This window comes from Scomber scombrus, chromosome 6 (assembly GCF_963691925.1).
Source record: "Scomber scombrus chromosome 6, fScoSco1.1, whole genome shotgun sequence".
NCBI lineage: Eukaryota > Metazoa > Chordata > Actinopteri > Scombriformes > Scombridae > Scomber > Scomber scombrus.
In genome coordinates, this window is record NC_084975.1 from 4298829 (window position 1) to 4314697 (window position 15869).

Below are 15869 nucleotides of genomic sequence, written 5' to 3' on the forward strand. Positions count from 1 at the left end.
TTTCCTCATTACTTTTTGAAAGGTAACTTTAAAGACACAAAATACTTGAAAAGTATCTTTAAAAGCAAAGCAACATGTCTTCCATTTTCTTTTGTAGGGGTGAATCTTTGTGCGTTTGTATTCCTGCTTTAAACGAAGCCGTCTGCCGAATGATTGTCACGTCCAGTATTTAGTGAAAATGAAGGTGTTGTGCTATCTCCATCAATACTGCAATACATCCTTTTTTAACACACTGACACACACACTGAAAACAACGAGATTCTTGTCCCAAGTATTTATTCTGTCGATTCACATGTGAATAATAATATATGAGAATACAGTTCAATCTTCATGATCAAATACTGGACACAATCTCACAGCTTGATTATCAAAATTAGTTCATAAAATACAAAACTGTCTCGTTCACATTCATATTAGTGCATCAGCTCTCACTGTAAACTGAGAGCATTTAAATATATGTGTGTGTGTCTGTCCTCAGGATGGTAGTAGGACTGTGATCCCATTCATGTCCAGCTTCACAGAGTGAACACTGAAGTCTCCCAGACCCTGAAAATAAAACAAACCAAATATCACCATTGTAACTAATCAGTTAACTATCACCACGGTAACCAAACAGACAAAACACACAATAAAATAAAATGTGACGTAAATTTCGTCTTCTGTATTTATTGTCTAGCTGTTGTTGTTTTTTTGTATTGACATGATTTACCATATAAAGAGAAAAGTCTGCACACTGCAGCTCCCAACTGACTTTTCTCTTGTTTTTCATCTGTTGTTTGATCCAGCACCTGCTTTATTCGTCTCGTCTTTATTCATGCGCGTCCATGAGAGAACACACAGCTAATCTTTACAGTGGCTACATATCACAAATTCACAAATTTCAGATAATCACAAATTTGTGCTTTATAATCCAGCTGTATTGGTTTTACAAATCATATCACAATTCTGTGAAATAACAGACTAAATCATGAAGCTGGCTGTAGTTTGGTAACATAAATGATGGAAATTACTGGTTTCCATAGTAAGTAATAATCTCTCTGTGGCTCAATAACAAGCATGACATAAGTTAAGTTAGATGTGATATATTTTCCCCCATGGCTCTTACCGATGTGTTGTTGAGGACTTGAAGCACCGCCTGCTGCTGTCGTGGCTCCCGGGTCAGCACATAGAGGAAACCGCCCCCGCCAGCCCCGGCCAGACTCTGACCCAGGACCAGCGGCCTCAGAGCGTCCATCATGGCTCTCACTGAAGCCGGCTCACAACCGGGAGCCATGAGCTTCTTCTGTTGCCACGAGCGGTCCAGACACTGGCCGAGTCCGGACAGAGAGCCTGCAGAGGGAGGAAGAGGAGAGCTTTGATTCTTCACTGTCTGGGCCTCAGACGAACTGATGCAAGGAATAATAACCTGGGTCTATTTAAAGGGATAATTCCAACATTTTGGGGAAATAAACTTGAAACACATTATATCTTGTTTTTTTTAAACTACACAAACTTAAACTACAAACTGGTAAAATATTAAAAGTTAAGGTTAAAAAAATGGATTTTCATCTTTTGGAAATTTTCAAAAAGAATGCTTTGTTATAAAACATTACTGAAAATCAAAAATAGTCCACCTCACTTGTGTTAAAGAGTTAATAACTAACTATTTGTGTCTTTACTTTGTGTTTAAAATTCATACTATTCGCATGATTCTAGCGTGTCTAGCTGTTTTTCTTCTTCTACAGTATTAATCTTACTGTGTGTTGAACAGTCTCACCGTCTGTACACGCTCTGGCACAGTCCTCTGAGTTAGCCACCAGCTGCTGGGCGTTCTGAACCATCGAGGGAAGACGACTGTACCAGCTACGCACCACATCCTGCAGACAAACCATCATCATCATCATCATCATCATTGATGCAAAAGAACTGTTGAACTCAATGAGACTACCTGATTAAATAAATGTTATAATAATAATAACAGCTTTGTGTAAAAAAGTTTACACAGTAAGCTTTACGGTAAGCTGCTGCTAACGTGAATCTCCAATCAAACTGTTGGTGCATTGTGGGTAATGTAGTTTTAGTATTTCTTTTTACATATTTTGTCACATTTGTAATATATATATAAAGTTTGATGCTTTGTTGTCTGTTTTAAAAATCTTGGGTACAATAAAAGTAAATTATGTCAGATTTTGTGTCTTCTCTTCCATCAAATCAATTAACACAGCTTCAAAGGTGTAAACCACCTATCATTAACAAAATGTGTTTCATTCAGGATGAGCTATCGGATTGATTTGCTTACATGAGTAGTTGTATTCAGATGAAAGACAGACACAGAGAATGAGACTATGAACAGAAAGGAAGCGCCACCTGCAGAAGGTTGCGAGCCAGACGAGTCTTGCCCGTGTACACCAGCAGGAGGTGCTGCTCCAGAGACACCAGGAAGTCATCTGGAGGACTCAGATGTTCCACTTCCACCTGCAGGGGAAGAGACGCCTTGGAACGACCCACCTTGACCCCGCCCACCAGACCTCCGACCTGATCCTGCCAGCCTCCACCTGGAATAGGAGAAGTTCAGCCCAAACAGAGAGGCAGAAGAGTCCCATGTTTGCAAGTGTTCACCTGACAACTCATGATTTACAGAGTTGGGAAATATATGACAGGATGACACAAAGCTGGATGAACACTGTTGTTTAAATTATTACTATATGTTGCAAAGAGACCGAAACCATTAAAAACAAACCCAGACTAATTATATAATTATGTGGACTGAAGTGAACGCTTCCTGGAAGAATAACTCTACAAACCTGTGGTCAGTATTTGTTCCAGGTACAGGACGGCGTGGATGAGCGAGTCTGTGTTGTAGGTTCGACCTGTGCATCTGTAGACTGCAGCCAGCAGCGCCCCCGCCAGGATACTGCTGGTACCTGCCGGACGACAGGTGATCAAAATGATATTATAACCAGGCGGGGAGTTCCAGTCCACTGAAATGAGGCCAACGCGGAAGTAACTTAAAACTGCATTCTATCAAAAGGCCACCAGGGGGCGACCGTTTTGGTGTCAAAAGGACTTCCGTCTCTATACAAGTCAATGGAGAATTCACCAACTTCTCACTTGATTTGTGGGTTATAAATGTTTAAAGTGTAGTTTTGTATTTCTGATGATGAAGTGCTTTGGATTATTTATTGCTGCTGTACATTTTGTTTTTTATGGTAGATGTAGTTTCATGTTGGTTTGTACCTGTAGTTATAATTATCTTTTTTTTCTTGTTGGAAAATATAGTTTTTATGTTTTGTAGAAAAATGTGGTTTTATATTTGTGGTAGATGTAGTTTTGTATGTTTTTGTAGTTTTATGTTTTGTAGATTTGTAGTAGATGTAGTTGTGTATCTTTCTTTTATGTTTTGTGGTAAGTTTTATATTTTTGGTAGATATAGTTTTGGTTTAAAAAAGAATGTTTTTGTTGTTTCATGTTTTGTAGATTAGTGGTAGATGTAGTTTTATGTTTTTGGTCACTGTATTGATGTACTGATAGATGCAGTTTTGTACCTTTATTCATAATTATCTTTTTTTCTTATTGGTAGATGTAGTTTTCTGTTCTGTCGATTTGTAGTAGATGTAGTTTTGTGATGGATGTAGTTTTTGTGACGGACATTTAGCTTTGTTTCTGCAGTATTTCATGTTGGTACATGTGTAGGTTGCTTTTCTCACCGAGTCCTGATCCTGTGGGCAGCACTGACCAGCTGTGGAGCTCCACCCCTCCCCCCCATCGCTGCATCAGCTGTTCCCCCAGAGAGTGCTGGGAGGAGAGAGACACCAGACCGCTGCACACACACACCACCTTCAGCAGCGCTCCTGCAAAAAACACACACACACACACAAACACAAAAACACACACTAAAGTCAGCACTGAGGTTAATCCTGGTTATCTCATTTAACCAGTCCAAACATAGTCTGTCCCTACCAGGTGCATGTGGCTGACAGTAGTCCCTCAGGTCATTCAGACTATCACACACCGTCTCCGTGGAAACTCCACTGTCCCGCCCTCCAGTGTAGCTGACCAGCAGGAGGCGGGGCTCTCTGATGCGACGGGCCCTGGCACCAATAGGACGCTTCCCATCAACCTTCACCGCAACGTTGGTGACAGAGCCACCGTGCTCAAAGGCGATGGGAGGCGTGTCGCTCCAGCCGCCTTAAACAGAGAGATAGTACTAGTTACAATTACTGTGTTTACCAGACATACAGACAAAAGGGATATCTGTAAAAAGTGTTTCCTGTTGTCCGAAGTCCAGCTGCTCTTTTAATGACATCATCTTGTTGTGTCCTCTTCTTCTGCAAAGTTTAACAGCGTCAAAAACTAAATTAAACCAACTGTTTATCTTGATTAACCAACTCCTAATATTCACATGATTGTAAAATGATGGCAACATGCATTTGCTCAGTTTTCTTTTGATAATTTTCTGGAGATGTTGATCAAATTTGTGCAACATTTGGGTCAAAACTTGGCTAGTGTTGGAAATTGGTGGAATATATTGTTGATGATGGTCAACAACCCACCAGTCAGTAGTTGTCAGTAGTTTTTAAGGCATTTTTTCCCTTTATTAGATACTTAATGGCAAAGACACTGACAGGAAACAAGGGGAGAGAGAGAGATGGGTATGATATGCAACAAAGCTCCCTTGCCAGACACGAACCAGGGTAATTGTGGACATGTGGCATGCACAGTAACCACTTAGCTACCAGGGTGCTCCAACAGTCTATTGAGGTTTAACTGTAAAACATTGACTTTTCTGCCAATCTACAACTTCAACCATTTTTAATTTTGTGTAGAACTTTGGTTGTATTTGGTTTATGTACCTTGAAGGAGCTACACTCAAATTAATAATCGTCCAACTGCAGAAATCCATGCAACAAGAGAAGATAGCTTTACTTCCATCGATACCATGTTCGTGTGAATATCGTCCAGGCTGGCCAAGTCAGATCAAATCTTCTGCAGTGTTTTTAAAATATTTGCAATGTCCTGGGTGAATTGCTGCGGCTATCCCCACCATAGCTGCCACCTTTGCAGGACCAATGGCTAAAGAAAAAAGTAGCAGGATACATTCAACAGAGGTAGTTGGAGCTTGTCCACTCACCTGCTAAGTCCAGTCTGGCCGGACACTCCACTTCCTGCCACTGCTCAAGGGGCGGGACTTCACCCTGGCCAATGGCGATGAACCTCTGCGATGACATCACAGCCTGTCGTAGCAGCACCTGACCGGCGCCCTCGTAATGTCGTGCCGCCCGCACCAGCAGATCTGGCCTGTAGGGGGCAGTCACAGGAAGAACAATATGTCATTACCACCAATAAAAAAACAAAAACAGAATGAAAACCAAAAGAGCGAAGCTCACCTGCTGAGCCAATGAGCTCTCTGCGTAGCCAAGGCGTTGACTCCGCCCCTCAGGTTACCCTCCTCTAACAGGAAGTAGGCGGAGCTCCAGGCCTCATTAGCAGCTGGCCCACTCCTCAGCCCCCCTCTACCTTTGGCCATGCACACCAACACATCGGCGATACAGGAAAGACAGCGAGCAGCCACGCCCAACTCTGCACCTGGTCCTGTCCCGCTACCTGCTGCGACTTAAGGACAGAGGAGAAATGTTACCCTAACATACACACATTTAACACAATAATTAAACTATTAACTAAACTATTTCCCCCTGTTTCCAGCCTGTAGCTTCATATTTAGCATACAGACATGAGAGGAATCAATCTGAACATTTAGAGAAGAAGATCATTTCTCAAAATGGTGAACTATTTTTACTTTATGTTAGCCATGCTGTTATCCTCCTTTTTCTTGATTATACTTTCCTTTTCTTCATCTTTTTGCACTTCTTAATCACATCTTATGTTGATTATATGTGTAAAATGTGTATCATTTGTATACATGTAAACTAATAAAAATCTAAAAATGTAAAACTTAAACATTGATCCTTGATACCCAACACAGCTACATACTGTATATTGATGAATCATCCTCATACATGGCCATTTAAGCCTTTTCTAAAACAAAAAAAATAAAATAAAGTAAAAGAGTGAAGAAAGAACAAAACATTTTTTATAGCTATAATTTGTGACTTACTGCTGTCCAGTGTTTCCAGCAGCGCCCCCTGCTGGCCTCCCAGCGCTGCCGCCCTGAAGCAAGGCAGCAGGCAGACGTCCGTCCGACTCGTCAGGGCGTCAGTCACCCTCCTCCTCCCCGCCAGGAACAGTAACTCCTCCCTCCACTGGAGCTCCCCCTCCTGGTGGGTGAGGGCCAGCACCTCCTTTAAGGACAGTCTCCACGCCTCCCTCCACCTCCGCAGACAGCCAGCTCCGCCCAGCAGCCAGCCGACACCTCCTTCCAGACCTACAGCACCTCCTCTGGGGTGGAGGACCGGGAAGAGACGAGCCTCCAGCAGGGAGCGCTGTTCTCCTCTGACCCACAGCTCCTCGGGCCTGAGAGGAGGAGGAGAATAAACTTAATTCTGATTTAAACTGATTTTTCCACAGATGATGTTTCCCATCACTTCATTCTCCCAGTTATTACTTGCAACTATGACAACATAAAGACGTTTTTTGTTATTAATGTAATTAATGTTTAATTTTTATGTTTTTTTTATTTTAAATGTGCTATACCGTATATATCATTATCCCAATATGAAATTTTGATCATATCACACAGCCCTAGATTTTTGTTGCTATTTCTTTTGACATGTTTGCTTTTATTGTAAGTTATTACAAGTTCTTTAACTTATTTTATGATTTTTATATTTGGCCTGTTTTGCTTTTTCTTGTTTTATTGATCAATGTTATTCTAAGATGTTGTTCTTTTCATGTTGTAGTTTTTGTTTAGAGGAAGACAAGCGACCACTTTAACTACAGTTTGATTAATATGTATAATTTTTTACTTGTTTTTAAACATTTTTTTACTTTCCTTATTATATTTTATTTCAAAATAGATAATATATAAATTACAAAGTAAATTTCAGGGAAGCAGACTTGTTAAAGTAATGTTTAAAAGTCAAAGGTCAGAGTCATACTGTATTCCAGTTTTGCTGTAGAAGAGGCTCCATCTGTGGTTGAGGAAGGAGGCTTTATCATCATCATCAGAGGACACCTGAGGAGGAGTTCAGAGAGGAAGGTTACTGACTTTGAAATGTGATGCTGCTTGTTGATTTGACGGATGCTGTTCATATTTTATCTTAAAGGATGTGCTCATTTTGGATGGCTGAAGCTTCATATTAGCTTCAGATAAACCTCTAAATACTTTCTTTTTTACACAGAAGGAGGACTGTGGATTTTGTCCTCCATCACTTTCATTGTAAACATTATGAAGGGATCTTCTAATGGTCAGTATGAACATGAGGAATGATTACAGCAAGAAAGACTGCTTTAATGTTCATTTGAAACATTTAAACCATCCACTGAATCTCAGTTTAAAAAAAAAGAAAGATGAACTCAGATTCAGTCGCCGTCATTGGTTCAATGGTCCCTGTTTTCTACCTCCAGGTGGTCCTGAGCTCCCATCACTGTGTAGACGTTCAGCTTCAGTTCTCCCAGCTGTATTCGATGTCCCTGTATGATGATGTCACTGGCCAGCGACAGCTGCCTGATACCCAGTAACGTGGACAACTCGAGACCCGACAATACACAACCTGACAGGACTTCCAGAGGACCCTGTGGAGAGATCAGAGGTCAAAACACTGTAGCACTGAAAGCAAAGCTGGAGAATAACATCATGCACTATAACAGGGTAAAGAATGTATTCAGATATCAAAGTTATGAATCACACTGATGCTTTTCCTGTTCTGATGAGTCAAAATCTCTGGAGGCTCTCTGGAGAAGATGAAGAGTCTCAACGTTTACAGTGCCTGAAACTTACTGCACAGTACTGTTTATGTGATGCTTTAAATTGCTCCATTGAGGGACTAATAAAGGATTATTGTCTTATCTTACATCTTCATATAGATCATTGTAAAGTGAATATTTTGCAGTGTGTTGGTCGGACAACACACTGATGCCTTTGAATGATACTCTGGGAAAATGTGACGGACATGTGTCTCCATCTTCTGAAGCGATTATTAACAAAATAATCTGCTGATTTATCAATAATGGAAATAATCATTAGCTGAAGCTTTAACTGCTTAAAACAGTACTTTAAAAAAAATCTGCTGACCTGTAGGTGGCAATGTTGCACCACTGCTCCAGTCGCCACGGTAACATCTCCCTCCAGAATGCTGTTGATAACCTGACCTCCTTCGCTCACGCTGCTCTTACTCTGGAAACAGGAAGGCAGGTGACGTTAGAGAGCATGGACCTGATTATGATTGGCGACACTTTTAACAATGACGATGATGAGGAACAGGAAGTGACACCTGGATGTGTGAGAGAGTGTTTCCATCCGTCCAATCACGGGTCAGTCGGTCGATGTGTTGTTTTCCGGACAGAGTCAGGTAGTCATAACGACCGCCAGGAACGTAAACTATCAGGGAGAGAGCAGAGGACAGGTGAGGACCCAACAAGTTTCCACATCACACGTGTGTAAGTTGCATACTGGACCATGATTGGCTCCAAACTAGTTGTGATGTCATAAAAACCGCAGGTAAGTCCAGGTGCTGAGGGGCTCATGAATACACACCTCCTCATAAAGATGTGACGTTCATCAGGCTGAAAAATGTTTTATGACAAAGTTAAACATAAGAGACACCCACCCAGGCTGAGTGGAGCGCCTCTCAAGATCCTCCACAGCTCTGTCCTGCCACCTCTCACCGGCGCCCCCTGTGGACCACCAGCAGAACTACAGCCGACTCTGTCTTCACTCACAAACTGATCCTGAGTCAAATCTGAGCAGAGACACTTCAACACGTCCAGGAAGAGAGAGATCTGAGGAGCGATGAAACAAGACACTTAAAAAAAAAAATCTATTTAATCTTTGATACGAATCTTCTGATTTTGTGATCCACATTTTTATACATTTAACTGTTCTATTAGTCAAGACATCAGGTAACATGCATGCATTACATTACAAAGCATGTTTTAAGGTGTTAAATTTTCATTCGTATCACTCTTCAAAATAAATTCAAGAAAGAAGGAAAAAAAACTGGTACTTTAAGGGGCGGAGCTCCAGAGTCCAGGCCCAGGTAAGTGCAGCCGTCCAGAGGTGGAGTGACGTGAGTCTGCAACAACTTCTCTGATACAGACCTGCTGAAGAAGACTGGACCTGACACCTACAGACAGACAAAAAACAAATAAACAAACATGCAAATGAATTAAAGCTGAGACTTAACACTTTAATGTAGTATCTATTGTTTTATTTCAAATTTAGTGTGCTGAAACACAGCCTGAAGAACAAAACGTGTAACCCTCCAAATGCTTAATGTTTTAAGCAAAAGCACTTGTGGTTGAAACATGTTAAACAAAAAAATTTACCTCACCTTAAACATCAAATTTCACTTTCAGAATCATTTCCACCACAACAAGAGGAACATATGAACTATTTGTATGTCTTTGGAGCACTTTTTCTAAGAGAGTTTTAAATGGTTTATTGCCCAAAACTATAAAAATCCTATTTTCCTCTTACACACATTTTTGCCACCAGCCCATCCTGACTAATTTTGAGTGAAATAACCCTTTAAGAAAGTTCATGCTAGCATTTAACATTATCAAGCAGCAGCTTAAACAACAACACTTGGATAAAGTAGCTCCTTTAATTGGTTAAAACCAGACGGGGAGTTCCGGTCCTCTGAAATTATACCAACGCGAAGTAACTTAAAACTGCATTCTATCAAAAGGCCACCAGGGGGCGACCGTTATGGTGTCAAAAGGACTTCCGTCTCTATACAATGGAGAATTCACCATCTTCTCACTTGATTTCTAACCTCAGTAAACATTTTCAAAATGTGTTTATGGTCTCAATCGCTAGTTTAAAGCCTTCTTCAATGCAGTATGATGTTCATTTGGGACATTCTGGCCTCCCTGATTTTTTATTTTGACGATAAAGCAGGGTATGCATTAGGGCGTGGCTACGTCGTGATCGCCTCATGCCCCTCCTGATGCCCATATGAGTAGAATCCGTGTTTTTATTTTACCCTGCATGCCGGAAATGTTCAAGATGGCGCTGCCCAGATCCGAAACTATTCGCTTCCAAGCAGCAGTCCACAAACCAATGGGTGACGTCACGGATGATACATCGATTTTATATACAGTCTATGGTTAAAACCCACTTTCTTAAAGAAGGCGTGTTTGATTTTAGTACTTATTTGAAGGAGAACCCACCAGTGGCACTTTCCCATCAGGCATCACTGACTGTTGGATCTGCTCCTTTGACCCCTTGTAGATGATGTCTCTGACCTGACCCTGTGAGACAAAACAAACAACTTCACTCTCATTGTGGATTCATTAAAACTACAAAAGGAATTAAACAGCAATTATAATATGATAAATTATACATGTGTAGCACAAATAAAACATTTGAATAATCACACGAGTTCATCAAATGATTTAAAACAACACAATGGAGTAAAAAGAGAAGAAACATACATAAATATATACTATAAATAATAAAGATAAGGACAAAAATACATGACATTAGTGTAAATATAGTGTTCACCTGTTGGTCGGACAAATAGACTCCATGATTGGCTGCATAGGAGACTTCACCTGGTAACGCCAAAACACGAACACCAGAGAAACCCTCCCAGGACAAAGCTAACACAACACACACACACACACACACACACACACACACACACACACACACACACACACACACACACACACACACACACACACACACACACACACACACACACACACACACACACACACACAGGAAGTTCAGCAAATAATTACTAATACTCATCCATGGTTTATATTATCCAACAGCATCTTCATCAGTAATTCTGGGCGATTGAAGGACTATTTTAGACTACAAGCCCCCGACCCTCTGTATCAGTCAGTTAGCTGTAGGCTACAATTTGAGCCTTGTTGTAGGCAAATTGGGTCCATTTAAAGTTATGTCAAATGAACTATTATCAGTTCCTGTTTGCGATATACCCATGGATGTACAGTTAACTATCACTGGATTACTTTGATATGGAAGAAATGATTCTCAGGCTAGTTTTGATGTTATAAGGGGAGATGTTGAGTCACATTAAATCTAAAATATGTTTATTGTGTTTGTATATTTATATTTTACTGAGTTTTGACTCAAAGAAGTACAGATTTAATGCAGCTGGTTTATCACTAAGTTTCTTAAAGTACATTTATGACCTTTACAAGTTGTGATTCACGGCAAATGCTGCAGTTCCACCGACTGACCATATCGATGAGATGCCATATTACAGAAACTGTCTTCATGCTGTTTTTAGAATATCTGCAAGCACCTGTCTCTTTTATTGTATGCAGTGATACAGTTAGAGTTAGTTTACCGCACACTAACCAAAGTCAGGAGGTATGGTCAGGATCATGTCGGTGCTGCAGACCCAAACACCAGGAGGAGAACCAGGACAAATCTGCATGGAGTTAAAAAGAGAGAACCAACAGTTTACTGAGTGGTAGTGGCTCGAACACACAACCCTGCTCTTTAAAGCTTAATCTCCAGAATCAAACCAGAAGCAGCAGCAGCAGGATGCAAGCAGTCATCTGTGCGACTGATAGCGTAGATTGTTTCTATGTTTTTATTATATAGGTAGTTTGATTTCATAGCTGTGATGTAAAGTGTTAAGTACTTTGTGTTTTAAGAATTCTTCAAGTTGATCTTTAGTCTGAAGAAGAGCATTGAAGTCGAAATGTCACTTGTGGTATCTTATTAAATCTGTTTGCATTGGGAGCTGCAATGTGCAGGCTTTTTCTTGATTTTACACAGTTGTTATTTGGTCCAGTACTTGCTTTCTTACTTTGGATGTGCAACAAATTAAAAGCATCTTAACCTGGTTACTGAGGCAGTCCAGCAGCAGGTCAAGACAGCAGACTGGAGCCTGGACTCTCTGCTCGTGTTTCTCTTGAGGCAGCCAGCAGAAAGCTCGGCTGCAGGAGCTCCAGGGGAAATCACGACCCTGCAAGAAGACAAAAAAATGCTGTTTGATGTGGAAAAATATAATACAACATCTGCAGAACAAAATGTGACAAAAGCAGCTGTACGCACTGTGTGGAGGATGAGGATGTGAGCATCGTCCAGGACGTCTGCTGTCACCACCTGAGGGAAACAGTACAGGAAATAATACTTCTTCAGTCAAAAAGCAGAGACCCTGCTATAAATTAACAACATATCATAGAACAGGATTTCTGACTAATCTCTCTTTCTGACCGAAAATAAACTCAATAAAACATTTTGCACCTCATTTGTGTGAACTGTCCAACATATGTTGGAGCCTGCTATAAGTGTTGAGTCTTGCTTGTTGATTTTGATAAAAACATGGTTTCACAACGATGTGTTGGATGCTTAAATACAATCTGATGGGTTTTTATGTGTTAGAAATGAGCACCCTGGTGATCGAAGGCTCTAGTAGTCAACATGTCATGTCAGCACCAGTGTTAGTAGTTTTAGGTAGTTGCAAACTGAATTCTCACCAGTCTGAGCAGTAAATTCTGTCAAATTCAAACCAAGTCTAATCTGCATACCAGTACAATCATTCTGAAGCAGTGTATCTCATTGTAACCAGTTTGACCAGTCCTTCTGAGCAGTGTATTCCCAGTATGTTAACTCACAGTGTGTCCAGCTCTGCTGCTAAGGTGTTCTGCAGCGACCAGCAGAGCATTGAACGTCGCCCCGCCGCTGCCAACAGGCTCCTGGCGATCCTGCACCGTCAAAACCAACGCATCCTGAGACAGAGAGCCACGCTGCTGACGCAACTCTAACTCTGTCACACACACACACACACACACACACACACACACACACACACACACACACACACACACACACACACACACACACACACACACACACACACACTTATCAAATTATAATCAATGTCTCAAACATAATAGTTAGATGCTTCCCTAAACAAATGCTTACAATTTTAGGGCTGAAATGATCAGCTGGCCAAAAATAATCTCAGTTCTTTCTGTTTCTTGCAGTCACTTAGACATTTTTCACTGTTTTCTGATGTTTTGTAGACCAAATGATAAACCAAGAAATAAAAATGGCATGCTAATATGAATGATCATTAGGTTCAGCCTTGAAAAACTTACATTTTTCCAAGTCAGGAGCCCAAATGAACATTGTGTTTCTCTTGCTGTAATCATTCCCCCTATTCATACTGACCATTAGAAGATCCCTTCATAATGCACTTACACTGTAAGTGATGGAGGACAAAATCCACAGTCCTCCTTCTGTGCTAAAAATGTATTTAAAAGTTGATCTGAAGCTAATATGAAGCTTCAGCCGTCCAAATGAGTCAAATCAAGTCTTCTATGTTTTAATGTTAAAGTGTTTTTAGTACCAAAGTCTTTGTGTTACTATACTTCCACCACAGCTCAACAGGGAAACAGTAAGAGGGAATTTGATGCTAAAAAGACTGTAAATGTGTCAGATATCACTTGATATGACTAACTCACACTGATGAAGCTCAATAGAAGCTTCACATCTACTTTTAAATGACTGTGTTACACTGAAAGCACATTAGAAATATATATATTTAATAGTCAGTATAAACAGGAGGACTGATTACACCTTTCACTCTTCATATGGACACCTGACTGCTGTTTAAAACTTAAAAAACAATATCAACCTGTCTTTTACAGTAACGTTTTCCACCGCCACCTACAGGCCACTTGATATAACTGCAGTGCACAGAGCTCATCAAAGATCGTAGAGATAACAGATGATCCTCACCTCTCTGAAAGGAGTACACGCTGTCTTTGTGCTGGCAGGTGAGGACGACCACCGTCCAGCTGAACATCTCCTGCAGGCTCATGGCAGCTTATAATGTCCCGAAATCAATGCAAAGATCATAACGAAGCGTAATACCATAGCTTATCCGGTAACGAGAAGCAGGAGTGTTAAGACTGATCCAACTCTGACTGCAGGCAGAAGAAGAAGAAGCTGCAGGGCGGAGTTAGCGGAGCAGATTTACCAAAAGAAAGTAAAATAAACACACCCTGTGGGGTTAATTGATTTCTTTAAGTGGATAACATGTAGCTGAAGAGTTCAGTTTGTATAAAAATAGACGGTGTTGTTGTCTGGTTTCTAACTATACGCTTGCTGGTTCCACTTTGGTTTGACTGCTCGGGTTTCCGTAGTGCTACAAATCGCAGTGTTTGATTTTTATCTTTGGACCTTTCGGCGAGGCGGTGATTGGATAAAGCCGATAAAAACGACGTTTCTGTGACTAATTGATATTAGAGGTCAGTAATTTGTATTATTTATGAAAGTTTAACGTCATGAAGGGGGTTAAGAGCAGCTTAGGTGAAAGTTATTGATTACTTGTTATTGTTTTAATCTTTAATTTGATTTACATCCCGGGGCATCCTGGCAGTGGCAGCGCGGGCGGGGCTTAGTATTGTACAAATGTGTAGATATATATAATTTTATACCTTTAAAATACAGACTCTATTTTTGTACCCACATGTGCCTTCTTGTTTGGTGTTGTTCCTTGTTTATTAAATCAACAAAATATTCAATAAATACATGCTTCTTTTTTTTTCTTCTTTTTTTTTAAGTGTTCCTTATATTTTGTCCATCTCATTAACTTACCTGGGGTGGTGACCAAGGAGCGCAGCTGATTTTAATTGTTAAGTGTGTTTTCCAGTCGCAGTTTTTGAATGCGGAGCAGCAAAGATTGGTGAGCTTTTCCAGAAACTTGAGGTTAGTAATTTTAACTTCTTTTAAGTTCTACTTCAAATGTATGAGAAATAAACTGATGATAGATGGAAGAGAGAGTGATTGACATGTGAACAGAAAAGTGAGGAGTAATAAATGTGTGGCCTTCCTGTTCAAGCAGCTGTGTTTTGTATTTTATAACCTAAAATAACCTAAATATGGGTATATTATGGTTGTTTACACAAGTATCTCCTTATTGCAAAACCCAAATGAAAAGTACAATTTAATAATTTATTTAATTGCAGGCATAATGCACGACAAGCAGCGTTTCTCCAGTGTTGCAAAGTGAGGCTATGTGACTGCTTGGCAGAATAAAACACATTTTTCCCCCGACTTTTTTCTGGCGAATTTGCGACTTTATGTCTGAGAATATCCGAGTTTTCCTTTCGGTAATTTAAGACTAAATAATGTCAGAGAATTTTTTTTTTTTTTTGTTGCAAATTTGTAACTTTATAAAGTTGGAGAATATCCTAGTCATACTGTTTAAACCATAGACTGTATATAAAATGGACGTGACGTCACCCATTGGTTTGTGGACTGCTGCTTGGAAGCAAATAGTATCGGATCTGAGCAGCGTCATCTTGAACATTTCAGGTGCATGCTGCGTAAAAAAAAACCCGGATTCTACTTATATGGGCATCAGGAGGAGCATGAGGCGCCCTCCTGAACCTGTGAACCAATCAACCTGTCAATCACGTCGTAGCCACGCCCTAATGCATACCCTGCTTTATTGTCAAATATAAAATCAGGGAGGCCAAAATTTCACAAATGAACATCATACTGCATTGAAGAAGGCTTTAAACTAGCGATTGAGACCATAAACACATTTTGAAAACGTTTATTGAGGTTAGAAATCAAGTGAGAAGTTGGTGAATTTTCCATTGACTTGTATAGAGACGGAAGTCTTATTGACACCAAAACGGTCGCCCCCTGGTGGCCTTTTGATAGAATGCAGTTTTAAGTTACTTCCGCGTTTGCATCATTTCAGAGGACCCGAACTCCCCGCCTGGTTTAAACCCAGTTTCACGTTTGTAAAAAAAAAATATATATA

The 15869-nt window shown here is 40.4% G+C and overlaps 1 protein-coding gene across 1 annotated transcript; it reads right to left on the reverse strand.

Moving 5' to 3' along the window:
* Positions 1-291: 291 nt before the first annotated feature.
* On the reverse strand, positions 292-14382 carry LOC133981764 (L-fucose kinase). The gene is made up of 23 exons (XM_062420611.1): positions 13832-14382; positions 12703-12854; positions 12140-12190; positions 11925-12050; positions 11435-11507; positions 10604-10701; positions 10270-10350; positions 9102-9221; positions 8706-8877; positions 8370-8476; positions 8171-8272; positions 7498-7671; positions 7035-7111; positions 6095-6450; positions 5367-5592; positions 5111-5277; positions 3940-4167; positions 3687-3830; positions 2784-2903; positions 2347-2534; positions 1757-1856; positions 1106-1329; positions 292-546 (listed from the first exon to the last, which is right to left on the reverse strand). Exons 1-23 carry the CDS (start codon positions 13911-13913, stop codon positions 475-477), a joined length of 3240 nt encoding a protein of 1079 aa, XP_062276595.1. The 5' UTR covers positions 13914-14382; the 3' UTR covers positions 292-474.
* Positions 14383-15869: the final 1487 nt, after the last annotated feature.